Source organism: Tursiops truncatus, chromosome X (genome assembly GCF_011762595.2).
Source record: "Tursiops truncatus isolate mTurTru1 chromosome X, mTurTru1.mat.Y, whole genome shotgun sequence".
Classification (NCBI taxonomy): Eukaryota; Metazoa; Chordata; class Mammalia; order Artiodactyla; family Delphinidae; genus Tursiops; species Tursiops truncatus.
Window position 1 is genome coordinate 113356052 of NC_047055.1, and position 27747 is coordinate 113383798.

General features: G+C 42.8%; 1 protein-coding gene across 15 annotated transcripts in view; it reads left to right on the forward strand.

Moving 5' to 3' along the window:
* The first annotated feature begins 4468 nt into the window (after positions 1–4468).
* The window catches only part of PHKA2 (phosphorylase kinase regulatory subunit alpha 2), an 82219-nt gene continuing 58940 nt past the window's right edge, over positions 4469–27747 (forward strand). For 4 of the 15 annotated variants that reach the window (XR_012329390.1, XR_004524540.2, XM_033849912.2 and 1 more), the window contains exon 1: positions 4469–5187. Coding sequence is in view for 12 of the 15 variants with exons in the window: in XM_033849912.2 (XP_033705803.1) it covers positions 5110–5187 (78 nt within the window). In the remaining 3 variants the exon portion in view is untranslated. The remainder of the gene's footprint in view (positions 5188–27747) is intronic. The other 11 variants (XM_033849902.2, XM_033849907.2, XM_073799586.1 and 8 more) reach the window with 6 other exon arrangements.

Here is a 27747-nt window from a genome sequence, read left to right on the forward strand (position 1 = left end):
GTTCGAGAACTTTCACAAAAGGAAAACATTTGTGATCTCTTTCCCTGGTGGTGGAGCTTGGAAGCGGTAGGACCACCCTGAGGAAGGCAACTCGACAGTAGCATCCTTTGGCAGGCGGCAGGCACGCTGTGACCGTGAAGTCGGAGCAAGGATTGTCCTGCCTCCCGCGATTGCTTTCTGAGGTCTCTTTTTCATTTTCCTCTTGCTCTTTCAAGATTATCTCTTTAACACACGTTGACATTGGCTCACACAAGCCCCAGATTTGGATCCCCTCCAAGTGTCTGCTTCCTCAGCATCAAACAGTAGGATTTCAAGAAGGTGAGGATCGGAACTGGGGTTTCTGGGGAGCTGATTAGCATATAGGAGCCACAAATGGGGAAAGCTGGCCTCAACTCCACAAGAGGTGTCTGAGCAATCTCTCCTTCCACGATGCTCAGTTGCCTCAAAGATGTTGAGTACTAATTTGATGAGAGAGGTGGTGAGATACTCTAGATTTGGGGGTGAGATATCAGAAACCAAATCTCCCAAAGCAGATTATGTAAACAAAGTGTACACAAAAGGATACACAATGTCTGACAACCTTTAGGTCCTGCCCCCCACCCCTTATTTTTCCTATTGTGTTTTGTGTCTGGCTACAGTCCTTAAGCCAAATTCTCGTCTGTATTTTTACTTCAGACAGATAAGGGGCAGGACAGAGAGAATGTTCCTGAGAAGCACCCTCCTTTGGCTTTCAAATTGGTCCCACAATCTGAGACTCTACTGAAGGAGACAAAGGTGGTGGCAATATGAGGAGGCAAGGAGTATCACAACAGTGGCCAGTATTTGAAGGAGTATTTTCTCAGAACATTCGAGAATTTTTTTTGTTTCGTTTTGTTTTTCCCCCAAAACGCTGCATTCATTAATCCCACAAAGTAACTCTGTTAACTTCAATGGACAGCATCATGATTGTTCTCAGTAAAAAGGGTGAAATGTCTTCACTGGAGATACTGGGTTGTGTCTAACGAGGTCACCTAGGAGGCAGGTTAGTTTGTTGAAGGTCATTTCCACAGAGAGCTAATTTACTGAACAAGCAATTTATCAGATGGACTAGTGCGTTGTCACTTTGTCTCCATAAGAGCATTTTAAGGACTATTGAGTTTTTCTCTGCTTCAGCTCCTCGCTACTGCGGTTGGAGTCTGAAGGACGGGCAGGAGAAAGATAAGACTGAGTGGACATAAGAACATCATCTTGAACGGGAAGAATTCTTAGCAGTATATTCTTTTTTCTTTTCACCTTAGTCTCTAGGTACAGCATCAAAAAGTTGGGGTGGGGCTTCCCTGGTGGCGCAGTGGTTGAGAGTCCGCCTGCCGATGCAGGGGACGCGGGTTCGTGCCCCGGTCTGGGAAGATCCCACATGCCGCTGAGCGGCTGGGCCCGTGAGCCATGGCCGCTGAGGCTGCGCGTCTGGAGCCTGTGCTCCGCAACGGGAGAGGCCACAACAGTGAGAGGCCCACGTACTGCAAAAAAAAAAAAAAGTTGGGGTGGACAAAAATTGAATACATTCTTCCAGAATGTGTTCTTTTAAATATATTTATAGGACTTCCCTGGTGGCGCAGTGGTTGAGAATCCGCCTGTCAATGCAGGGGACACGGGTTCGAGCCCTGGTCCGGGAAGATCCCACGTGCCGCGGAGCAACTAAGCCTGTGCGCCACAACTCCCGAGCCTACGCTCCAGAGCCCGCGAGCCACAATTACTGAAGCCCAAGTGCCTAGAGCCCGTGCTCTGCAACAAGAGAAGCCACCACAATGAGAAGCCCGTGCACTGCAATGAAGAGTAGCCCCCGCTTACCACAACTAGAGAAAGCCTGAGCGCGGCGACGAAGACCCAATGCAGTCCAAAATAAATAAATAAATAAAAATAAAATATTTATAGATATATACCTCGCTGTGAAGAAATCTTATGCTCCCTGGCGTTTCTCTCTTTACCTCTCAGTCTCAAACTAGCTGCAGGAAGCTGGAGCAGAGATATATTCAGCATTCTTTAAAATATTGTGATAAAAAACAAAATGATCTCCAGTCAACTAAAATTAAATTGTCATAGAAATTATTTGGCAAATTGGCTATTTTCAGCAAATTAATTCAGAACGGACCCTCTCTTCTGTGTCAAAGATGGCGTGCTTTTCTTTAGAGTCAAAGACCTGAACCCTCCAAGAGAAACATTTGTTGGTTTCCACCTTGGATGGTGACATGTGGCTCCCTGGGAACTTCCTTGGCAGAAGCCCCCCACGGCAGGACAAGGGGCAGACCCTCTGGTTGGGGTCAGAGAAGTTATACATGGTGCTACCTAAGGGTCTAGTTTCAGACTTTCATCTTTATAAAGATCATGAATCAGCTTCAGAAACAACAGCATACCCCATCACATTCCATATCTGATTCTTAACAAACATTTGAGAAATGACTCGGAGATGGGTTTCTATTGGGACACAACCAGAGAACGTTTTCATGGATATAGGGACCAAGAAATGGAGGTTTTATATCTCAGGGACATAGAAATCTAAGATATGAGTCTGATTTTTATATAGCAGAGCTTGTAGTCCAAAAAGCATCACTGAAATTTGCTTGGAGATTTAAAAGTTAAAAAAGTAATAGCCTTCCTTCTTTTTGGTTTTATTCCTGAATTTCAAGCTTATTGAAAAATACAGCTTATATGATAATATACATTAAAGCATAGACCAAAGCCTAAGAATGTAGGCTGGCTATGCACCAAAAGAGGTATATGTGTGTAGCAGAATTTACAAAGAGACCAAGAGACTGAAAATGTTTCTATCCTGGATGGAAATGTCAGGTGATATGTAAAGGTCATCAGTTATTTTCCCCTATGGCTACAAAATGGACCCTTGAAGAAGAACTCACTGTGAACAAAGGCAGCAATGAAAGGAAGCAATAATCCCAGCTTTTAGTTACAGTATATGTGAGAGTTCTGTAAGAGTACATATTCACATTCCAAGAGATTTAATGGTGATAACTTAATGTCTAGTTTTATTTACCCCTTGACCATAGCAAATTTTGCATGGAGGCGCATCACGTGGATTGCTGCATTATTTAAGAGCCAATAGTAAGAAAAAGTGAGATAATGGGTTTGGTGCTTTAGTCGAGTGACACAGATTCATGTTATGGAATTTTGAAAATGAACTTGGTTAAGGATGATACATAGGGGACCCAGCTGAACATGACTTATTTTCTTTCATTCATTCATTCATTCAGTACCAATTGAGCTACAACTACATGCTCAACACTGTACCAGGTAAGGTAGGAGATACCAAAACTGTTTCAATGAGTAACTTACAATCCAGTTAGAAAAACATGCCTCACGTGAAAACAATATGAGCAGTACATTGTTGTCAAATGATGATGGAACCAGCTGTGATTCATGAAGTACTTTCCTGTGAGCCAAGCATGGTGCTGACTGCTTTATATTCACCCTCTTGTTCAAAGCCACCCTAGGAGGTAGGTGCTATTATTATCCCCATTTTACAGATGAGAACATTGAATATCAAACAGCTAAAACATCCCAAAGCTCGCACCACTTGTAAATGGCAGAACTGGAATTTGAACTCAATTTGAACTGACTCCAAGACCTAAGTTCTTACTAAAGAAATTGTTATGGGAATTCAGAGAATGGGGAGGGCTAATAGAGAAGAGCCGAGCAGGCCCTTAAACCAAAGACAAGCTTCAGATAGGCAAGGAGGAGGAGGCCTACTGGGTCAAGCATACAGTAGATGCATGGAGACTAGCAAAGGGCTTGAGTTAAGGATATTAGCTGAGCTGTCCTCTGGAATTAATATGGGACCAGATTTTGGTGGAAAATGAATAGTGGGCAGAAGATTGTAAACACTGTGGGTAATGATAGGCCACCAGAAACTGTAATGTCGAGTTTCAAGTTGCAGGTCTGGAGATGGACTGCAGGCCAGGCTCGGTGAGCTTCTGCCAGGTGACTAGTGGCGAGGCCGCAGGCGCGGGGGGCAGCTGGGGGACCCTGCTCTGCCCCAGTCGCCCCCTCTCCTCTTCCCCCCTGGGCCCCACTACTCTACTTCCGCTCGTGGGCGCAGACGCGCCACGGGCAGGGCTACTATTATGGTCCGCGGAGGGGCGCCCAGGCAGCCGCAGTGGGCGGACCTATTTCTCCCACCTCTGGCGAGGTTGGCAACCCATTCCGGGGCCCTCCCCACGGCCGCTTAGGAAGGCAGCCTTACCCCCCGCCCGGAGTCAGTCCTTTATCTCCGCAGCTGCGAGCTTCCTGCTCCGCGACGGCGGATCTAGGGGCGGTGCTAGAGGGCGGGGCCAGGGATGGGGTTGTAAGCTCATCTCAGGGCTGGGCGGGGCCGCCAGCGACAGAGCGTGTTAGGCGCGTTCTGGGCCTCAGGCCCGGCTCCACGGATTCGGCTCCGCGCCGGGGGCGGGTCCGGGGGCGGGCCCGGGGCGTCCAGATGCCCGCGACGGAAGGACCTATTTCAACAGCCTCCGCTGAGGTCGACGGCCGGCAGGGAGATAAGGGGCTGAGAGAGGCAAACGTTCCCGCCCGGAGCCAAGTTCCCCGCTGCTCTCGGGGGCCACCTCGTTTTTCTTCCCCCACTGGCCGCGACTCGGAGGGTTCCGTTCCGCGGCGGGGGCGCGGCCGGGGACTGGGCTGTGAGTCTGCTGCGGCAGGCGGGTCGTGTAGAGTTCGCGGCCGGCCCCGAGGCCGTCTCGCGACAGCCCGAAGACAGAAAAGGCTCGGCGGGGGCATCGTCGCCCCACGCCCGGAACCCAGTTCCCCACTTCTCCCGCGGGGCCGCGAGAGACTCGCGAGCGTCGGAAGCGCTACGGACCTGGTCAAGGCGGGGCAGCCGTAGCGCCAGCCCCTTTCTCCTCCTCCGCGCCTTTCAGCAGTAAGAAACTCTAGTTGGCTTGCTTTCCAATCATAGTTTGGTTCTATCGTTTAAAAAAGTCCCTACCTCGTAACGCCGGGCTCCATCTCGAGAACTGACCGAGGCTGTGAGTGCTTGGGAACCGGCTCCGCTCGGCGGCCGCAGCCCAGGCGTCCCACCGCCTTGTAGCAGGTCGGACGCCGAGGCCCCGGAGCAACGCGGAGATGAGGAGCAGGAGCAATTCCGGGGTCCGCTTAGACGGATACGCGCGGCTGGTGCAGCAGACAATCCTGTGTTACCAGGTAAGGAGGAACCACCCCGAACTGCCATCTCGAGGCACTTATTCTCCTACCCAGCCCCCTCTCGTGTGCTGAGACTTTGCAGTTAAGAGGAAATTTCCTCTTTAAATCCGGTCCTTGCTGGCCGATGGTTACTCCCCACCCCGTCCACTTTACGAGCCAGGGGACCTAAGGGCTGTGCGGCTACACTGCACAGGATTCTTTGACCGCTGTTTGGGATCGAAGATAGAAGGAGCCCCCTGGGTGCCCTGGGTACAAAACGCGTCTTTCTGCATTGACTCTGCTGCTTTTGGATGGAAGGAGGTGTGTGTAGTTTGGACAGAGCACACTGAATGAGGATGGTGAGCTCTGGACTGCGAGGACAGTAGACGGGAGTGAAGAAACTCCTGAGGTGTGCATCCCACTCCGGGGTGTGTGGCGACTGCTGCTATTCTGCCCTTGAATTATCTTGTTAGAGACCCACCTGCGAGGGTCTTAGGGCTTACTCTGGTTGCCATTTTACAGATGAGAAAACTGCAGGCCAGAAAGGTTACTGCAGGTAGCAGGGTTAGACCCAGTGCAGGTCTTCTCCCAAGTTGGAGGGGATCTTCGAAGCTGCCCATGTAGTCTGAGGTATGGAATGTCTCCTGTTTTGTATTACCCGGCTAAAGTTATATCTGGGCCCATCATGTAAGACCACTGGACTATTTTTATTCCTAGTGAAGACAACAGCTATGTTGCTTGCCCTCCATCAACGGCAATTATTTATAGGAGCTCCATGTCAGAGAAGGAAGTGGCCTTCCAGGGTAGAGGCCTGGCCTTCAAGTTGGGAGCCGTGGTCACTCCCAAGCCACTGACCCTTTTCCCTATAGCCAATTTCACAGCCTTGTTTCTTCATTCAGGAGATATTTATTGTGTCCCTATTATGTGCAAGGCACTCTGTCAGGTGCTGGGCCTACAAAGAAGAATAAATACTTGTAGTGCAGTCAGATTTATGCGTAGGGAATAGGTCCAGAGTCCCTTGTCCGAAACTCCTGGGGTCAGATGTGGTTTGCAAGTCAGCAGTGTTTGGACTTTAGGAAGGTAATATACATATATATTCTCTAGTAACTGCAGTGAAGTCTAGGCAGCACCCTTAATCAAACACATTATTATTTTCCACATTGGAATATGAAGATTCACACTGAGTAGGAAAAGTAAAGACTGAAAGTAGTTTCACATCAGGTCACCTTTTGCTACCAAACGAGCTTGCTGCAAAATTATGAAAACACTTTAAATTTTCAGAGCATATTGGCTTTTGAAATTGCACATGAAGGACTGTGGTTCTTATTTTGGGAGCTTAGCCCAGTTTGGGGAGCAGGGAGGAGTCCTGGAAGAGACGATGTTCAAGCTAAGAACTGAAGAAGAAGTAGGCAGGCAAGTGGGGGTGATTTTTTTTTTTTTTTTTGCCTTCCTCTTTGGAATATATTATAATTACTTCTACAAAGTGTTTTAAAAATCCAAGTTGAAAATCCTGGCCCTTCATTACTGTGATGGAAGGGGCTTTAAGGAGAACTGATCAAGCTTGGTTCTTGTGTCACACCTGGGTTTGAATCTCTAGCTCGTCCTTCAACTACAGGTGTAACCGTTTCCCAGCCTCTCTGAGACTATGCCCTTATCTGTAAAATGAGGATATAAACACCTGTGATTACTGCCCAGTATGTTGTCTGCCCCCCGCCCCAGTAGGCAGTTAGCAAATAGTTGAGTGCTGTTGATGGTGTTACGATTTTGATATAGGCCACACATATCCAGGCCACAAGTCCTCGCCTCACCACCCTGGCCCAGGATGCTCTTTTTCCTGAAGGCCTTGATACAGCTACTAATTGCTTTCTGGTCTTTGAACATAATTATGTCTCCTCATGGATTCTGTGAGATCCTTAAGCACAGAGACCTCATCAGTTTCATTCCTTTTGCATCAAGCAGTGCTCCAGGCACATGAAAAGTACCCTTAAGTCCTTGTTGATAAAATATGTTCTGCAGACTCTGAGCCATCCTAATGACCCAGCTATTGATCCAAGCTTACCTTCCCTCAGGAGCAAAAGAACTGTCTTCCCATTAAAGCAAATCTGCAGCATTGGACTTTCCTCTCCAACATTTTAATGATTAAAAAAAAGTTGCCTGAGCCTTTAGTTGTATTTATTTTGGGGATAGTTCGTGAGAAGCCCTCATGTTTGCCCTGTTTTTCCCTTCCTGACTGCATAGTCAAGCTTTTCTGGTTAACCAGAACACTCCAAGTACGGTTCTGTTGGAAAATCCCGTGAGTCTGCACATGCAGAATCACTCCTTCCCACTTTCCCCCACCTCGCACCCATCCCGCCGCAACAGCTAGTTTTCACAGTTGCAGAGCCCTAACCCATTTAGGGCCTGGTCATCTTTTCTGAGTGATCTTAGGCAGGTCACCTGTCCACTGTGTAAGAATGAATGAGCAATTTTATGTTATGCATATTTTACCACAATAAAAAATGAATGAGCTGGACTCTGAATGAGTGGTTTCTAAAGTTTATACTATATTTCCCATCCCCTGTAGATAGGTGCAGATGTTTATGAGGCAGTTTTCATTGTCAACTGGTACAAGGCTGACCTCTTTCTGATTTGTTCGGTTTTTTTTTAAAGTATAGTTGATTTACCATATTAGTTTCAGGTGTATAACTTGGTGATTCAATAGTTTTATAGGTTATATTCCATTGAAAGTTATTATAAAATAAGGGCTATATTTCCCCATGCTGTACAAAATATCCTTGTAGCTTCTTGATTTTATACATAGTAGTTTGTACCTCTTAGTCCCCTACCCCTATCTTGTCCCTCCCCCCTTCCCTCTCCCCACTGGTAATCACTAATTTGTTCTCCATATCTGTGAGTCTGTTTCTGTTTTGTTATATTTGTTTGTTTGCTTTATTTTTTAGATTCCACATATAGGTGATAAAACACAGTATTTGTCTTTCTCTGTCTGACTTATTTCACTAAGCCTAATACCCTCTAGGTCCATCCATGTTGTTGCAAATGGCAGAATGTCATTCTTTTTTATGGTCGAGTAGTATTCCATCGTATATATACACCACATCTTCTTTATCCATTTATCTGTTGATGGACATTTAGGTGGCTTCCATATCTTGGCTATTGTAAGTAATGCTGCTATGAACATTGGGGTGCATGTATCTTTTCAAATTAGTGTTTTTGTTTTCTTTGGATATATACCCAGGAGTGGAATTGCTGGATCGTATGGTAGTTCTGATTTTAGTTTTTTGAGGTCCATACTCTTTTCTGTAGTGGCCGCACCAATTTACATTCCAACCAGCAGTGTGCTAGGGTTCCCTTTTCTCCACATCCTCACCAACATGTTATTTGTGGTCTTTTTGGTGATGGCCGTTCTGACAGGTGTGAGGTGGTATCTCATTGTGGTTTTGATTTGCATTTCTCTGATGATTAGTGATGTTGAGCTTTTTAAGCTGACATCAACTTACATTGATTTCACTTGTTAGAAATCAGTGTTAAATATACCAAACTCGTAATTATTCTTTTGTTAGAGGCAATACTTTGTTCAGATCAGCTAGCACATCAACTAATTCCTTTTCCTGTGTCTGTGAAAGAGAATTTTTTCCATTAGTCATTTGCCAAATGTACTTACTGCTAAATAATAAAGATTGACAAAACCAAAAGCCAGTTTTTTAAAAAGAGTGATAAAAAGGCAATCACAATAGATGTAAAATTTTAAATTAACCAGATAATGGAAATTAATTTTTTAAAAATTTTAAAGATATATGTGATTTATAAGAGACAAACCTAAAACAGAGGATACTGAAAGTTTGAAAGTAATTAGTGAGACAAGATATACTAGGCAAATGCTAACCAAAAATAAGTTGGAGTAATTATATTGATACTAACATCAGACAGATAAGCTTTTGAAATTTAAAAGAATTCTATTAGGGATTAAGAAATGTTATTACTAGATGATAAAAGGATAATTCACCAAAAAAAATAGAGCAGTTTTAAACCCACAGAATACTAACAACATAGCTTCAAAATGTATAAAGAAAAACTTGACTTAATTGTTAACAAATCCATAACCATAGTGGGAGTTTTTAAATACCCTTCTCTCAGATACTAATAAAGCAGAGAAATAATTAGGACATAGAAAATTTGAACACTTCCGTAAGAAACAAACTTGATCAAGTAATACATACGTAGAATTCTGTGCCCAACCAGTAGAAAATACTTATTTGTTTCAACCTTGCAAAGTATATTTTTCAAAAATTGATGACAAATTAGGGTATAAAGGAAACCTCAAAAAATACTGAAGAGTCAACTTTATGCATACCACATTTTTTGACCAAAATGCAAGAAAATTAGCAATAAACAATGACTGCTAACGCCCCCCCCACCACCAAATATGTTTGGAATCCTACTAAGCCCACTTCTAAATATATTTAAACAGATAATGGATATGTACGTCATGAATATATACACACACATACATATATATGTACACATATGATGTCATGGATCTAAGAAGAAATTATAATGGAAATTATAAAATATTTAGAACTGAATAAAAACAAAGGCATTCCAAATACCAATTTATGGAATATAGCTAAAGTGGGATGTGAAGAGAAGTTTATATCCTGAAATGTATAAGAAAAGAAGAAAGATTTACAAATTAATGAACTCAAGTTGAGAAGAGGACAACAGAGTATACCCAAGGAAATAGATGAAAGGAAATAATAAAGATAAGACCAACAATTAATGTAATATAAAACAAATAATAAAGATTGACAAAATCAGAAGCTAGTTTTTTAAAAAGACTAATAAAAAGGCAAACTTCTGTCAGGGTTGATGGGGGGATGGGAAAAGGGACAAATAGACAATATTAGGAGAAAATGGAAAAATACTATGAACAATTTGGGGCAGTAAATTTGAAAACGTAAATGACAGTTTTCTAGATAAATGTTACCAGTGTTAAAGCAAGAAAAATTTACATCCTAATTAGACTATAACCATTAAAGAAAATTGAATGAGTGAAAAAATTCCTAGTCCAAGATGAGTTTATAGACTAGGACCAAGGAACATTTAGAGGTTTATTTATTCATTCATCTTTGAAGGCTAAGGAATTTGGCTTTTATTCTGAGTGGGAAGGGAAGCTGTGAGAGGGCTTTGAGCAGATGAGTGGCATCATCTGAATGATGTTTGAAAAGAATCACTCCACCGGCTGCATGGAATATAAGGTGTCAAGATGCACAACAGGGCGACCAGTTAGGAAGCTTCTGCAATTGGAGCATGATGGCTCAGGCAAGGGTGGTTGTAGTGGAGACAGATAGGAATGGTTGAGTTTGGGGAAAATTTCATAGGTAGAGACAAGTTTTACTGGTGGACTGAGTATATGATGTATGGAAAAAAGTCAAGAATGACTCCAAGATTTTTGGCTTGAGTAACTGGTAGGATGGAATTGCCTTTTACTGAGATGGGGAAGATTGTGGAGGAGCAAGTTTCTGGGGGAAGATAAGGAGTTTTATTAATTTCGAGGTGACCGTTAGACATCCAAGTGGAAATGGTAAATAGGCAGTTGAATATATGAGTCTAGAAGTCAGGGGAGAGGTTAGGGCTGGAGATGAAAATCTTGGAGCTGTTGGTACACCTATATGTAATGAAAGATAATGAGACTGGATGAGATCACAGGAGTGAGTTAAACAGAGAAGAGATGACATTTAAAGAGGAGCTTTCCAAAAATGGAGAGCTCCGGAAGATGAGGAGGGAACACCAAGGGAGACTGAGAAGCAGCAGATGAGGAAGGGGGAAAACCAGCCAAGGGTGGTTGTCGTCCTAGAAGCCAAGTGAGGAAAGTGATTCAAGGAGGAGTATCAGATGGGGGAAAGACTAATAATGGGTCAAAGACAAGTAGCAACAAGACTGAGAAGTGACCATTAGATTTAGCGGTGTGGAAGTTGTTGGTGATCTTGTCATGCAGTTTATGTGAGTATTAGAGGCAGAAATTGGTTGAGGGGAGCTCGAGAAGGGAAGAACAAGAGCTAAAGATCGCGTTGAAACGATTCTTTTGAAGATTCTGCTGTAAAGGAGAGCAGTGGTTGGGTGGAGATGTGAGCTTGAGAGGGGTTTATTTGAGAAATTATATATCTGGTAGAAATGATCCAGTAGATAGGGAAAAACTGATAATGCAAGAGTGAGAGTGGGAATTACTGGAGCAGAGATAGTTTATCCATCAAAACAAGAGGGAAGGCAGGGTACGCGGGCTCAGTGTTCTCTTTTGATGGCTTCTGCTTTCTCAGTGAAACACAAGGCACCGTCATTAGCCGAGAGTGAAGTTGGAGAGGAGTTATCAGAGGTTTGAGGAGAGGGGAGAAGGTTTGAAATTGTCCTTTAGGAGAAGAAGGGAATGGATGGTCCAGGGATTTCTAGCATGATTGTTGGACAGCATTAAGGGTCCTTAATTTCAAGCAAGTTCAACCAGTATGGCTGTGTTTTTTTTTCCAGCTGCGCAGGTGCACCCCCAGCGGTAGGCAAAGAGTCACATTTAACCAGAGCTCGGGTTTTTGCGTGGTGACTACAATGGAGTGAGAGAGGGGCAAGAGATTAACAGATAACCCCTATCTTAAATAAACTGTTTCAGATAAAAGATAAAGAGGGATAACTACCAACTCCTTTTATGTGGCCAATATCCCAAGATACCATAGTCAAACAAGACGTAATGAGAAATATTATTTATGGAGGAAATTCACTTATAAATATTGATGCAAAAATATAAAGTAAATTATTAATAAAATGAAGCCAGCAATGTATTAAAAATACAGCATAATCAAGTAAAGTTTATGTCAGTAACACCAGGAAATTTTCTTTAAGAAAATCTATTAATATAACTTACCATATTAATAAAGGAAAAAAGCCTTCAACTTTATCTGTAACATTTTATTTCTTTTTTAAAAAAGGAAGGAATTTGTACCGTTCCTTCATGGTGGAATGCTTTCATTTGTTGGATCTGAGTGATGGGTATTGGTTATATTGTTCTCTCTGCTTTCCTGTATGTTCGAGATTTTATTAAGTTGTAAAAATTAAGGCCGTATTAATAAACATAGTCTAGGAGTAACCCAGGAGTCAGCTTGGATTTCTTCTTTTCCCTCATGCCCCACCAAAAAGTGAGAGAATGTCCTAATGAATTAGATCACCAAAATCTCTCTGCGCTCCACCCACTTCTGTCCCTGTCCACTGCCCCCACCCGAGTCCAGGCCACCATCATCTCATGCCTGGACTGCCCCTCTAGCCTCCTGATTAGTTCCTTGCTTCCACTCTTGGCCCCTCCTCCCCAGCAGTAAGCAACCTTACATCAGGCACCAGACTACACTGCTCTCCTGCCTACAACTTGCCATGGCTTTCGTCACTCCTAGAATAAAATGCAGAGTTCTATCAAACTTTGCAGTCCAGCTGCAGCCTAGCTCACCAGCTTCTCACGCACCATCAGTGGTGTGCTGGTAAATGCTTAACAGCTGGCTCAGCTGACTTGAAAACGTGACTTTGTCAAGAGCCATACCAGGAGGGAGAAAATGAGAGAAAACCACCCCCAATCTCTCATGCCCAACAGCAAACTCTTGATCTTTCCCAACAAATCTGGGTACCACCACCCATTTGGAGCCCCAAGTCAGCAACCCAGGAGTCTTTTTGGTCCCTTCTTTCTTCCTTTCCCACCTGTGTCTATTCCATCACCAAGCTTTGCTGATTCTATCTCCTGAACGTCTCTCGAATCCATCTGCTGCTTCTCCTCTGCTCTACCGTCACCGCCCTCCTTGTCTAAGCTGCCAGCCTTGCTAGTCTCTACCCCGGTACTAGCTTCCCAGCCTGTTTTCTCTCTGCAGCTACTCTCAGTCCCCTCCCGGTATTTCTCCTGACTGCAGCCAAAGTGGTCTTTTCCAAAGCAGGTATGCCCTCCTGCTGCACCCTCACTCTGGCTAACATCTTAACCTCTCTTCCACCCCGGCTCCACCGGGGGAGCCCTCCCTCCCCTCCCTCCTTGATGCCCTCACAGCATGACACACATCCCCTTTGCTGCACGTAACCGAGTTGGAATTTTACATCTATCTGTGTGACTTAAAATGAATGAATTCCCACTAGGCTATAAAGTCCGCTGCACAGGACCAAGGATTTCTTTTTAATTACCATTTTGTCCTTAGCACTTAGTGTCTGGCAGTTGTAGAGATTTTAAAAACAGTTGTTGATTGAATGAATAAATGAATGAATTAAAATGCTTAAACCACATAGTCTGTGTGCTGTAGTATGTGCAGTTAACAAATGACCACTGCTCTTGTTATTATTATTCGTCAGACCTCTACCATACAACCATCATTTGGGGATTCTTAGAACCTAATTGTATGTCCATAAAAAGAGACTGGGCCAGAGTTGCTGCAACCTATCCGTTGTCCTTAGTTCAGTTTAATCTAGCAGGAATTTATTTAATAGTCAAGATGGGAATGAGAACAGTTGTGGGCCAGGGCATACACAAGCATTCCCAGCAGCCCTGAGTCCAAAAAGGGCAGAAATGACATTTTTCGTCCGTAGTCAGAAAGGGACTGTCTGACAGATGGTTGTCTGGTCTGTGTGTCGAAGATTCGAGAAAGAGAGCACTTGATAGATAACCTAGTATCAACCCCAGCCCTGCCTTCTGCCATCTCCCACTTCAGTTCTTTTTAGGTGCAGCCAGGAGGGGGGCTTTTGCTGTGCTCTTTTCAGGACAGCCTTTAAATATTTTAGTGCCAGATAAAAACATTAGAGTAATTCAATGAAAAAAGTCCTTGAATCTTCCATTTACAAATAAAGGACCATAATAGACCCGTACGAGGGAAATCTCTCCCAAGTTTCGCAGGGATCTAAAAGGTCATGTAGATCACCTAATCTCCTTTTACAGTTGAAGAATACCAGCCAAGGGAGTTGAGGGGACCTTTCTCAAGGTCATCCGTTTGGTGAGCTGACAGCCCCGTGATAAGTGCTCCGTCTTGTTGGAAACAGGCCAAAGAGTAGAGATAAATACTTTAGACATACCAGATTGCTGCGAAATAAAGTTATTCACTAATAGAGTGAAGTAAATATCACATCTGCCTCATAATAGGTAGGGAGAACATAATGTTCATAAAATACATTTAGAGAAGTGTTCCTTAATCAAATGGGTTACAGACCCATTTGAGAATTTGATGATGGGTGAATATCTTATCTTCTCCTGGGAAAAATGCTCACATGAAAGTTCCAAGAGTCTAAGGACCTCCAGCTCCCTGCCCCCACAAAGCCCATCTATGGACTCCCGGAGAGCCCAGAGGCAGAGTGACAGGTGTGATGCCACCATGCTCTGAACCCGAACCTGATGGAATAAAAGTCATTGAAAATATCAAATGGTGACATTTGCAATTTTCCTGTTCAGGTGAAAGGTTACTAGTGTGGCACCCAGTAATCCCTTGATACCTGGGACTTCAGGCGTGGCCAGGAGGATTCTGACAGCCCTACTGAGTTTGAATGTGTTCTATAAGTTTCCACAACACCAGGCTAAGGACTGATACCTCAAGCTAAGGAACTGGCAAGAGAGTCAAAGAATTAAAATCTCCTAAAAGAGTGGTAAAGTCATTTGCACATTTGATTGTAGCTGAGGGGCCCAGAATGGTTTCTGTGAAGTTTGAAAGTTTTAAGATGAGCACTGGGATCTGGAACGAAGCTAGAACAAAGCTAAAATGAAGTGGATGCCTGCAGCGCTTGGCCTCCGACCCAGTTTGTTTCCCTGTAAGCCATCACTCAGTCGTATGAGATGATATAGATGCGTCGGCCCAGGGCAGCTTGCAGCCTGTGCTTTATTTGTGAACCCAGAGGGGGAAATCTAATCGGCAGCAATTTAGAAAAAGACATCATTTGCAAGTGAAAATTGCACACCTGTGATCTCCTTAGGTAAAGCATGAGGCTGTTGCATGTTAGAGCTTAAATTTTCAACAGTATTCTCTGAAAGCTTGAGGTTTACATATCAAATTATGCAAAACCTATCTTTTTTTTTTTTTTTTTTGCGGTGCGCGGGCCTCTCACTGTTGTGGCCTCTCCCATTGCGGAGCACAGGCTCCGGACGCGCAGGCTCAGTGGCCATGGCTCACGGGCCCAGCCGCTCCGCGGCACGTGGGATCTTCCCGGACCGGGGCATGAACCCGTGTCCCCTGCATCGGCAGGCGGACTCTCAACCACTGCACCACCAGGGAAGCCCGAAACCTATCTTTTAAACTAATGGAAAAGGGGCTTCCCTGGTGGCACAGTGGTTAAGAATCCGCCTGCCAGTGCACGGGACATGGGTTCGAGCCCCGGTCCGGGAAGATCCACATGCCGCGGAGCAGCTAAGCCCGTGAGCCACAAATACTGAGCCTGCGCTCTAGAGCCCGCAAGCCACAACTACTGAGGCCTGTGCGCCACAACTACTGAGCCTGCGCTCTAGAGCCCGCGATCCGCAACTACTGAAGCCCGTGTGCCTACAGCCTGTGCTCTGCAACAAGAGAAGCCACCGCAGTGAGAAGCCCGCACATCGCAACAAAGAGTAGCCCCCGCTCGCCGCAACTAGAGAAAGCCCGCGTGCAGCAATGAAGACCCAACGCAGCTAAAAATAAGTAAATAAAATAAATCTATTAAAAAGTAAATAATAAATAAATAATGGAAAAAAGAAGGGTTACTCACACAACCAGTAGTCTCAATTACAGATGCAGTCATTTTAAAACCAATGCTGCTGTCATTCCCACTTTAAAAAACCTCTCCCAAGTCCAAGGCATTGCCCTTCCCCATCTCCTTTAACATTTCAAACAGTTGCTAGAACAAAATTCCCATACAACAAATGAATTTAACCAGTTTTCGGAGTTTTTGTAATAGAAATTCTCACATTCTATTTTTTGCTTTACCAGCACAGGGGCGGTAGGGAACAGGGGGCTGGGGGAGTAATCATGTATTTTCAACATTTATCTTAGTTTCTTTTGGGCATTGCATTTGAATAATTGAACAGTATATTCCTCCCTTGGAACTGAGCAAGTTGGTGGGATGCACTAAGCGATTCTTAATCCAAAGGAAAGAGGTCTAAGGGTAGGAGTTAGCCGGAGGCCTCTGACCTCTGTCCCTTGGAGCATAGGAAAAGGAGCTTCAGGAAGGCTTCATGGAGGAGGGAGCATGTGAAGGAGAGGCGTTTGCTGGAGAGCATTACAGGCGGGGAGAGGAGTGTGTGCACAGGCCCAGAAGTGCGAGAGCAGAGCATGTGCAGGAAATACTAATTGGGGTTTTCTGGGGAGCTAAGGAGGGAGCGACGGGTGATGAGGCGGGATGTGAGAGGAAGAGCCAGCACATGATGAGCCTTGTATGGCTACCCAAGGGACTTCGGTTCTATCTTGTAGGGTCGGAGAATTCTGAGTAGGGCAGTGAAGGCTTGAGATTCTAGGTCTTTCAGTGACCTCCCTTTGTGGAGGATGGATTGGAAGGAAAGCAGTACTAGAGGCAGAGAGATCAGTAAGGAGCTATTCCGATTTTCTTTTGGGACGGAGGGAGGGGAAGAAGGAATCTATCCTCTCTGTGCCGTTTTTGGTGGGTAGATGACAGCATCCATCTGTGTGCCCTCCAGGTAGAAATTGAACTGCAAAATGTTAAATTAAGTAGTTTGGTGCTACCATCTAGCTTATGTATTTTGCCTCAATATTGCCTCAATCTTAGATTTCTTTAATAGCATCAAATGTTTTTACGGTATCTAGTTCACTGTGGCCACTTAATAGGCATTTGTAGTTGTATCTGTCAGGATTCTTTCAGATGTAACTGACACAAACCCACCTCAAATGGCCTTTAAGCACAAAAGAGAATTTATTGCTCAAATAACTGAAAATCCCAAGCGACTGGGCTAGGTTCAGGCATGGCTGGATTTAGGAGCTCAAATGACCAAGTATATCTCTTTGTATTACTTGGCCCTGTTTGACTCAGAGTGGGCTTTATTCTCTGGCAGGCTCATCTCAGGTGGTGGCAGAAGTGGTCCCTTGGCAGCTCCAGGTTATAGTCTTTCAGATTGGTGCCCTCTGTAGAAAGCAAGCTTTTCCTATAGTGCCCCTAGAGAAAGTCCTGACTGTGAATGGCTCTCAGTTGGTCCAGCTTGGGTCGTGTGCACATGCCTGAACTGTGCCTAGATTGGCCAGGCTGGGTCACACGTCCTTCCCTGCAGCTGGGGTTGTGGCCAGGGGTCAGGCAGTTATGGGATCAACCCTGCCTCCCCTCCCCAGAACCACTACTGAATCAGAGCAGGGGAAATTATAGGCCATTACCAGAAAAGGGGGGAACAGTTACTGGATAGGCAGAGGCAACAGTGGTTTCCATTAGAATGGGGATGAAGTAAAGGGCCCGAGGGGTCCCGACCCATGGTCTCCAGTCTGCTTCGAACCCTCCTTTTTATACAAAAGGAAACCAAGGGCCAGAGAAGTTAAGTAATTCGCTCAAGATCACATAGCTAATAAGTGGCAGAGCAGATTTGAACCCAGGTGTATCTTACACAGTGTGGGGGCTGTGGCCTTAAACACTGCATTATGTTCCGTGCCTCCCCTGAGGAACGGCCTTCAGGGACCTTCTGCACAAATAATACCAGAGACTGAGCTCACATTACCTACAACCCTGTCCATTCTATTTGGAAAATTCTAAATATTAGGAAGCTCTTACGTTGAGTTGAAATCTGACTTGAGTTGAATAGCCAAAAAAATCAAATCCCTCTTTCAGAGGACAACCTTTCAGCAATTTGAAGATGCTAACTTGCTCTCCCTTAAACCTTCTCTAAACACCCTATTCTCCCTTCATGAGCTGTGGCTCTCAGCCTCTTCATAGCCCTGACCAACCTCTGGGTATGTTCCAGGTAGGGAATATCCCTTTTCAAACATGGTGTTTGGCAGTGACAGTATGCCAGGTGTGCTCTGCCAGGCTGGCAGTTCAGTGAGACGCTCATTTCCCTTGTTCTGAAAACTCTACTTCCATTAACATAGCCTTGATTTTTTGGTATCCACTCACATGCTGTTCGTAGGTCGTTCGTTGTTAAAACTTGCAGGCAGTGTTGTATAGTTGAAATTTCTTGTACCTAAATACTGGGGCAAGATGTGGCTGGGTCAAAGGGTAGCTGCTGGGATGGGGGAGTGGGGGGGGGTGATTTGGAAAAAAGAGAAGAGGTTCTGTTTAAAGAGTTGTTGGGGCCCTGGGAGTGGGAGTGTATGTGTAAAGGGAGCTGAGTCATCTCAAATGTGTGGGAGTGATTGCTACTAAAATTAGTTAAGCAGACATTTATTGAACACATAAGCCCAATAAATAAATTCTTGTTGAATTGTATCTAGTTTTGTTTCCACCTGTTTTCTAAGTCCTTAAGTGTTCTGCTGTTCTGGGTCAGCATCCACTTTGCAGCCCTTACCTGCCCCTCCTCTCACATGCACACGCCTTCTTAGGAGCAGTGGATGCCACCTTTTCAACATCGCTGCTGTCTTCTGTTGTTAATCCTCCCCATCCCCTGATTGCTCTCAGTATCATCTTGGTATTGCCACCAACCAAGAAGATTGTATAAGTGTTGTTTCTTGAGCGTATATGACGAAGACTTGAGCTTTTATTATCTTTATTTTTCAGGTTGATAATTTTAACATTGAATATATGTTTTTAAACTACATACCCACCACCCTAGGGAGCCATGTACACTGTCTTCTTCGGTCATCTTGTACCACTGTACCGTTACCCTCAGTGAAATTCACTGCCCTAACTTCTGCCTCCTTAAACTTCACCTCTGTCCTTTGAGTTTACTATTCTCCGTTTCACCCATCTCATCTCTGAATCTAGGGATAAGCCATTTCCTATGCTTGAAGCAGCTCCCCTGTTTTACCCACTTTTCTACTTATAAAGCAAAAATGAGGATTTACCACCTGTTTGAATCATTCCCAAGATTCATGCTTCTTCAGAGTTTCCTAAAGAAAGACTACAGTTCTATGAATTTTAAAACATGTATAGAGTCACGTAACCACCACCATAATCAAAATACAAAGCAGTTCCTTCGACTAAAAAATCTCCCTCCTGCTGCCTCTTTATAGTCACACATCCCACCCAACCCTAATCTCTAGAAACCGCTGATTTGTTCTGTGTCACTGTAGTTTTGTCTTTTCAAGATTGTCATGTAAGTGGAATCATATGGTATGTAACCTTTGAGAGTGGCTTCTTTCACTTAGTATAATGCCCCCGAGATTCATCCAAGCTGTCGTGTGTATCAGTAGTTTGTTCTTTTTCATTGCCGAGTAGTATTCATTATATGGACATATCACAGTGTGTTTATCCATTCACCCGTTGAAGGAAATTTGAGTTATTTACAGTTTCTGGCAGTTATGGATCGAGCTGCTTTAAACATGCATGTAGAGGTTTGCATTTCTCTAGGGTAAATACTTAGGAGCAGGTTTGCTGGGTCATAGGGTAAGTGTCTGTTTAACTTCATTAGAAATCGCCAAACTCTTTTCTAGAATGGCAGCACTATTTTGCATTCCCACCAACAGTGTATGAGGATTCAAGTGGCTCTATGCCCCTGTTAACGCTTAGTATTGGCATTAGTTTTTCTATACTTTAAATTTTCATTTATTTACTTATTTATTGAAGTATACTTGATTTACAATGTTGTGTTTCTGGTGTACAGCAAAGTGACTCAGTTATATATATACATATTCTTTTTCATATTCTTTTCCATTATGGTTTATTACAGGATATTGAATATAGTTCCCTGTGCTATACAATAGGACCTTGTTGTTTATCTATTATATATATAGTAGTTTGTATCTGCTCATTCCAAACTCCTAATTTATCCCTCCCCACCTCCTTTTCCCTCTGGTAACCATAAGTTTATTTTCTATGTCTGTGAGTCTGTTTCTCTTTTGTAAATAAGTTCATTTGTATCATATTTTAGATTCCACATGCAAGTGATATATGGTATTTGTCTTTCTCTTCTGACTTACTTAGTATGATAATCTCTAAGTCCATCCATGTTGCTGCATATGGCATTATTTCATTCTTTTTTATGGGAGAGTAGTATTCCATTGTCTGTGTATACACACACACACACACACACACACACACACACACACACAAACACACACACATGTATATATCACCCATCTTCTTTATCCATTCATCTGTTGATGGACATTTAGGTTGCTTCCATGTCTTGGCTATTGTAAGTAGTGCTGCTGTGAACGTTGGGGTGAATGTATCTTTTCAAATTACAGTTTTCTCCAGATATCTGCCCAGGAGTGGGATTGCTGGATCACACGGTAGCTGTCTTTCTAGTTTTTTAAGGAACCTCCATACTGTTTTCCATAGTGGCTGTACCAGTTTACATTCCCACCAACAGTGTAGGACGGTTCCCTTTTCTCCGTACCCTCTCTGGCATTTGTTATTTGTAGACTTTGATGATGGCCATTCTGACTGGTATGAGGTGATACCTCATTGTAGTTTTGATTTTTTTTTTAATTAATTTATTTTTGGCTGTGTTGGGTCTTCATTGCTGTGCTCAGGCGTTCTCTAGCTGCACTGAGTAGGAGCTACTCTTCGTGACAGTGTGTGAGCTTCTTGTTGCAGTGGGTTCTCTTGTTGCGAGCACAGGCTCTAGGAACGCAGGCTTCAGTAGTTGTGGCTCATGGGCTGTAGAGCGCAGGCTCAGTTGTTGTGGCACACGGGCTTAGTTGCTCTGCGTCATGTGGGGTCTTCCCAGACCAGGGCTCAAACCTGTGTCCCCTGCATTGGCAGGCGGATTCTTAACCACTGTGCCACCAGGGAAGTCCCTAGTTTTGATTTTAATAATTAGCAATGTTGAGTATCTTTTCATGTGTCTGTTGGCTATCTGTATGTCTTCTTTGGAGAAATGCCTCTTTAGGTCTTCTGCCCATTTTTTGATTGGGTTGTTTGTTTTTTTGTTATTGAGTTGTATGAGCTGTTTGTATATTTTAGAAATTAAGCCCTTGTCAGTTGCATCATTTGCAAATATTTTCTCCCATTCCGTAGGTTGTCTTTTCATTTTGTTTATGGTTTCCTTTGCTGTGCAAAAGCTTGTAAGTTTGATTTGGTTCCATTTGTTATATTTGCTTTTATTTCTCTTGTCTTGGGAGACTGATCTAAGAAAACATTCTTACATTTATGTCAGAGAATGTTTTGCCTGTGTTCTCTTCTAGGATTTCTATGGTGTCATGTTTTATATTTAAGTCTTTTTTTTTGTTTTGTTTTTTGCGGTACGCGGGCCTCTCACTGTTGTGGCCTCTCCCGTTGCGGAGCACAGGCTCTGGACGCGCAGGTTCAGCGGCCATGGCTCACGGGCCCAGCCGCTCCGCGGCATGCGGGATCTTCCCGGACCGGGGCACGAACCCATATCCCCTGCATCGGCAGGCGGACTCTCAACCACTAGCGCCACCAGGGAAGCCCCTATATTTAAATCTTTAAGCCATTTTGAGTTTATTTTTGTGTATGGTGTGAGGGAGTGTTCTAACTTCATTGATTTATATGTGACTGTCCAGCTTGCCCAGCACCACTCGCTGACGAGATTGTCTTTTCTCCATTGTATATTCTTGCCTCCTTTGCCGAAGATTAATTGATCATAGGTGTGTGGATTTATTTCTGGGCTCTCTATTCTGTTTCATTGATCCATATGTCTGTTTTTGTGCCAGTACCATGTTGTTTTGATTACTGTAGCTTTGTAGTATAGTCTGAAATCAGGGTGGGTTATACCTCCAGCTTTGTTCTTTTTCCTCAGGCTTATTTTGGCAATTCTAGGTCTTTTATAGTTCCACATAAATTTTAGGATTATTTGTTCTAGTTCTGTGAAAAAGGTCATGGATAATTTGATAGTGATCGCATTTAATCTGTAGATTGCTTTGGGGAGTATGGCCATTTTAACAATATTCTTCCAATCCAGGAGCATGGGATATCTTTCCATTTCTTTGAATCATCTGTAATTTCCTTAATCAATGTTTTATAGTTCTCAGCACATAAGTCTTTCACCTCCTTGGTCAGGTTTATTCCTAGATATTTTTTATTTTTATTATTATTTTGCGGTACGCGGGCCTCTCACTGCTGTGGCCTCTCCCGCTGCGGAGCACAGGCTCCGGATGCGCAGGCTCAGCGGCCATGGCCCACGGGCCCAGCCGCTCCACGGCATGTGGGATCCTCCTGGACCAGGGCACGAACCTGCGTCTTCTGCATCAGCAGGCGGACTAAACCACTGCGACACCAGGGAAGCCCCCTAGATATTTTTTTTATGTGATTTTAAAAGGGGTTGTTTTTTACTTTGCCTTTCTGATATTTCATTGTTTGTGTAAAGAAATGCAAAAGATTTCTGTTTGTTAATCTTGTATCCTGCTACCTTGCTGAATTCGTTTATTAGTTCTACTAGTTTTTGTGTGGAGTCTTAAGGGTTTTCTGTATATAGTATCATGTTATCTGCATATAATGACAGTTTTACCTCTTCCCTTCCAATTTGGATACCTTTTATTTCTTTTTCTTGTCTGACTGCTGTGGCTAGGACTTCCAATACTATGTTGAAGAGAAGTGAGAGTGGGCATCCTTCTCTTGTTCCAGATTTTAGTGGGAAGGCTTTCAGGTTTTCACCATTGAGTCTTATGTTGGCTGTGGGTTTGTCATAAATAGCTTTTATTATGTTGAGATATGTTCCCTCTATACCCACTTCGGTAAGAGTTTTTAACATGAATAGATGTTGAATTTTATCAAATGCTTTTTTTGCATCTGTTGAAATGATCATGTGGTTTGGCAGTATTTTTTTATTTTAGCCATTTCAATAGGTAGGTAGTGCTATCTCAGTGGTTTTAATTTGCATTTCCTTAATAGCTAATGATGTTGGCCTTTTTAAAAAAATTTTATTTATCTATTTTTGGCTGCGTTGGGTCTTCATTGCCGCACACGGGCTTTCTCTGTGGCGAGCAGGGGCTGCTCTTCATTGCAGTGCACGTGCTTCTTGTTGCAGTGGCTTCTCTTGTTGTGGAGCACGGGCTCTAGGCACGCGGGCTTCAGTAGTTGTGGTTCACAGGCCCTAGAGTGCGGGCTCAGTAGTTGTGGCGCACTGGCTTAGTTGCTCCATGGCATGTGGGATCTTCCTGGACTAGGGCTCGAACTCGTGTCCCCTGCATTGGCAGACAGATTCTTAACCAATGTGCCAACAGGGAAGCCCTTTTCAAGTTTTTTTTCAACCAATTTTTAAATAAGTTGTTTTCTTACTGTTGAGTTTTGAGAGTTCTTTCCATATGCTGGATACAATTCCCTTGTTGAACATGTGACTTGCAAATAGTTTCTCCCAGTCTATAGCTTGTCTTTTTATCTCTTAAGTGTCTTTCACAGAGAAAAAGGTTTTAATTTTGATAAAGTCCAGTTTATCGATTTTTCTTCTATGGATGGTGCTTTTGGTGTCATGGCTAATTTTGCCTAATTTTAAGTCATGAAGATTTTTCTTCTATGTTTTCTTTCTTTTTAAAATTATTTTATTTATCTATATTTGGCTGCCTTGGGTCGTCGTTGCTGTGTGCAGGCTTTCTCTAGTTGTGGCGAGCAGGGGCTGCTCATTGTTGTGATGTGCGGGCTTCTCATTGCAGTGGCTTCTCTTTGTTGCAGAGCACAGGCTCTAGGCACGTGGCCTGCAGTAGTTGTGGCACGTGGGCTCAGTAGTTGTGGCTCGCGGGCCCTAGAGCACGGGCTCAGTAGTTGTGCCGCATGGGCTTAGTTGCTCTGTGGCATGTGGGATCTTCCCAGACCAGGGCTCAGACCTGTATCCCCTGCGTTGGCAGGCAGATTCTTAACAACTGCGCCACCAGGGAAGTCCCATCTTCTATGTTTTCTTACAGAAGTTTTATAGGTTTACATTTTACATTTAGATCTCTGATCCATTTTGAGTTAACGTTGTGTAAGATGTGGGATTTAGATTCAGATTCATTTTCTTGCATATGGATGTTCATTTGTTCCAATACCATTTATTAAAAAGACTGTTCTTTCTCCCTTTGTGTTTAGACCTTTGTCAAAGGTCAATTTCTCATATGTGTGTGGATCTACTTCTGGTCTCTATTCTTTTCTAGGCCCTATGTCTGTATCCCTTTTCCTCTTGTTAGGTGCACACACATTTAGGATTATTATATCTTCATAGGAACTGACCCTTTCATTATTATGTAACATCTCTCTGTATCCCTGGTCGTTTTCTTTGCTGTGAAGTCTACTTTGTCTGATGTTAATATCTCAATTCGTTTCCCCTCTTCTCCCTATGCTGAAGAGTAGGATTTCAGTTTATTACTTTAACAATTTTTTTATAAGCCCTAAAGCAAAAGGCAAGTAATTCATCACCATTTTAATCTCTGAGCACTTTAGATTCAGTAATGATTCGGCTGTGGAGGCGGCAGGTGGGGGTGTTTCCCAGCCCATCACAGCTAGCAGGTGACATCACCATGACAGCATAGTTGTTCACAATTATTCATATAATAATTGTTCACATAGAGGGCAGACAGCAGAAGCAAGAAGAACTACAATTCTGCAGCCTGTGGAAGGAAAACCACATTCACGGAAAGATAGACAAAATGAAAAGGCAGAGGACTTTGTACCAGATGAGGGAACAAGATAAACCCCAGAAAAACAACTAAATGAAGTGGTGATAGGCAACCTTCCAGAAAAAGAATTCAGAATAATGATAGTGAAGATGACCCAGGACCTTGGAAAAAGAATGGAGGCAAAGATGGAGAAGATGCAAGAAATGTTTAACAGAGACCTAGAAGAATTAAAGAACAAACACCTGGAAGAATTCAAGAACAAACAAACAGAGATGAACAGTACAGTAACTGAAATGAAAAATACACTAGAAGGAATCAATACCAGAATAACTGAGGCAGAAGAACGGATAAGTGACCTGGAAGACAAAATGGTGGAGTTCACTGCTGCGGAACAGAATAAAGAAAAAAGAATGAAAAGAAATGAAGACAGCCTAAGAGACATCTGGGACAACATTAAATGCAACAACATTCGCATTAAAGGGGTCCCAGAAGGAGAAGAACAGAGGAAGGACCCGAGAAAATATTTGAAGAGATTGTAGTCAAAAACTTCCCTAATATGGGAAAGGAAATAGCCACCCAAGTCCAGGAAGCACAGAGAGTCCCAGGCAGGATAAACCCAAGGGAAACACACCAAGACATATAGTAATCAAATAGACAAAAATTAAAGACAAAGAAAAATCATTGAAATCATAAGGGGAACACGACATAACATATAAGGGAACTCCTATAAGGTTAACAGCTGATTTCTCAGAAGAAACTCTACAAGCCAGAAGGGAGTAGCATTATATATTTAAAGTGATGAAAGGGAAGAACCTACAACCAAGATTACTCTACCCGGCAAGGACCTCATTCAGATTCGACAGAGAAATCAAAAGCTTTACGGACAAGCAAAAGCAAAGAGAATTCAGCACCACCAAACAAGCTCTACAACAAATGCTAAAGGAACTTCACTAAGTGGGAAACACAAGAGAATAATAGGGCCTACAAAAAGAAACCCATAACAATTAAGAAAATGGTTATAGGAACATACATATCGATAATTACCTTAAACGTGAATGGATTAAATGCTCCAACCAAAAGACACATGCTCGCTGAATGGATACAAAAACCATATATATATGTATATATATATATAGTATATATATATATATATATAATATATATACATATATATGTATATATGTATATGCAATATATATATGGTATATATATACTGTATATACATATATACATATATATGTATATATATATATACCATATATATGTTGTCTACAAGAGACCCACTTCAGACCTAGGGACACACACAGACTGAAAGTGAGGGGATGGAAACAGATATTCCATGCAAATGGAAATCAAAAGAAAGCTGGAGTAGCTATACTCATATCAGACAAAATAGACTTTAAAATAAAGAATGCTACAAGAGACAAGGAAGGACACTACATCATGATCAAGGGATCAATCCAAGAAGAAGATATAACAATTATATGTGCACCCAACATAGGAGCACCTCAGTACATAAGGCAACTGCTAACACCTGTAAAACAGGAAATCGACAGTAACACAATAATGGTGGGGGACTTTAACACCTCACTTACACCAATGGACAGATCATCCAGACAGAAAATTAATAAGGAAACAGAAGCTTTTAATGACACAAGAGACCAGATAGATTTAATTGATATTTATAGGACATTCCATCCCAAAACAGCACGTTACACTTTCTTCTCAAGTGTGCACAGAACATTCTCCAGGATAGATCACATCTTGGGTCACAAATCAAGCCTCAGTAAATTTAAGAAAATTGAAATCATATCAAGTACCTTTTCTGACCACAATGCTATGAGATTAGAAATCAATTACAAGGAAAAAAGCATATAACACAAACACATGGAGGCTAAACAATACATTACTAAATAAGCAAGAGATCACTGAAGAAATCAGAGGAAATCAAAAAATACCTACAGACAGATTACAACGAAAACACGACGATTCAAAACCTATGGCATGCAGCAAAAGCAGTTCTAAGAGGGAAGTTTATAGCAATACCAGCCTACCTCAAGAAACAAGAAAAGTCTCAAATAAACAATCTAACCTTCCACCTAAAGGAACTAGAGAAAGAAGAAGAAACAAAACCCAAAATTAGTAGAAGGAAAGATATCATAAAGATCAGAGCAGAAATAAATGAAATAGAAACAAAGGAAACGATAGCAAGGATCAATAAAACTAAAACCTGGTTCTTTGAGAAGATAAACAAAATTGATAAACCTTTAGCCAGACTCATCAAGACAAAGAAGGAGAGGACTCAACTCAATAAAATTAGAAAAGAAAAAGGAGAAGTTGCAGCGGACACCACAGAAACACAAAGCATCATAAGAGACTACTACAAGCAACTCTATGCCAATAAAACGGACAACCTGGAAGAAATGGACAAATTCTTAGAAAGGTATAACCTTCCAAGGCTGAACCAGGAAGAAATAGAAAATATGAACAGACCAATCACAAGTAATGAAATTGAAACTGTGATTAAAAATCTTCCAACAAACAGAAGTCCAGGCCCAGATGGCTTCACAGGTGAATTCTATCAAACATTTAGAGAAGAGCTAACACTTGTCCTTCTCAAACTCTTCCAAAAAATTGCGAAGGAAGGAACACTCCCAGACTCATTCTATGAGGCCACCGTCACCCTGATACCAAAACCAGACAAAGATACAACAAAAAAAGGAAATTACAGACCAATATCACTGATGATTGTAGATGCAAAAATCCTCAACAAAATACTAGCAAACAGAATCCAACAACACATTAAAAGGATCATACACCATGGTCAAGTGGGATTTATCCCAGGGATACACAGATTCTTCAGTATATGCAAATCAATACATGTGATACACCATATTAACAAATTTATGAATAAAAACCATATGATCATCTTAATAGATGCAGAAAAAGCTTTTGAAAAAATTCAACACCCATGTATGAT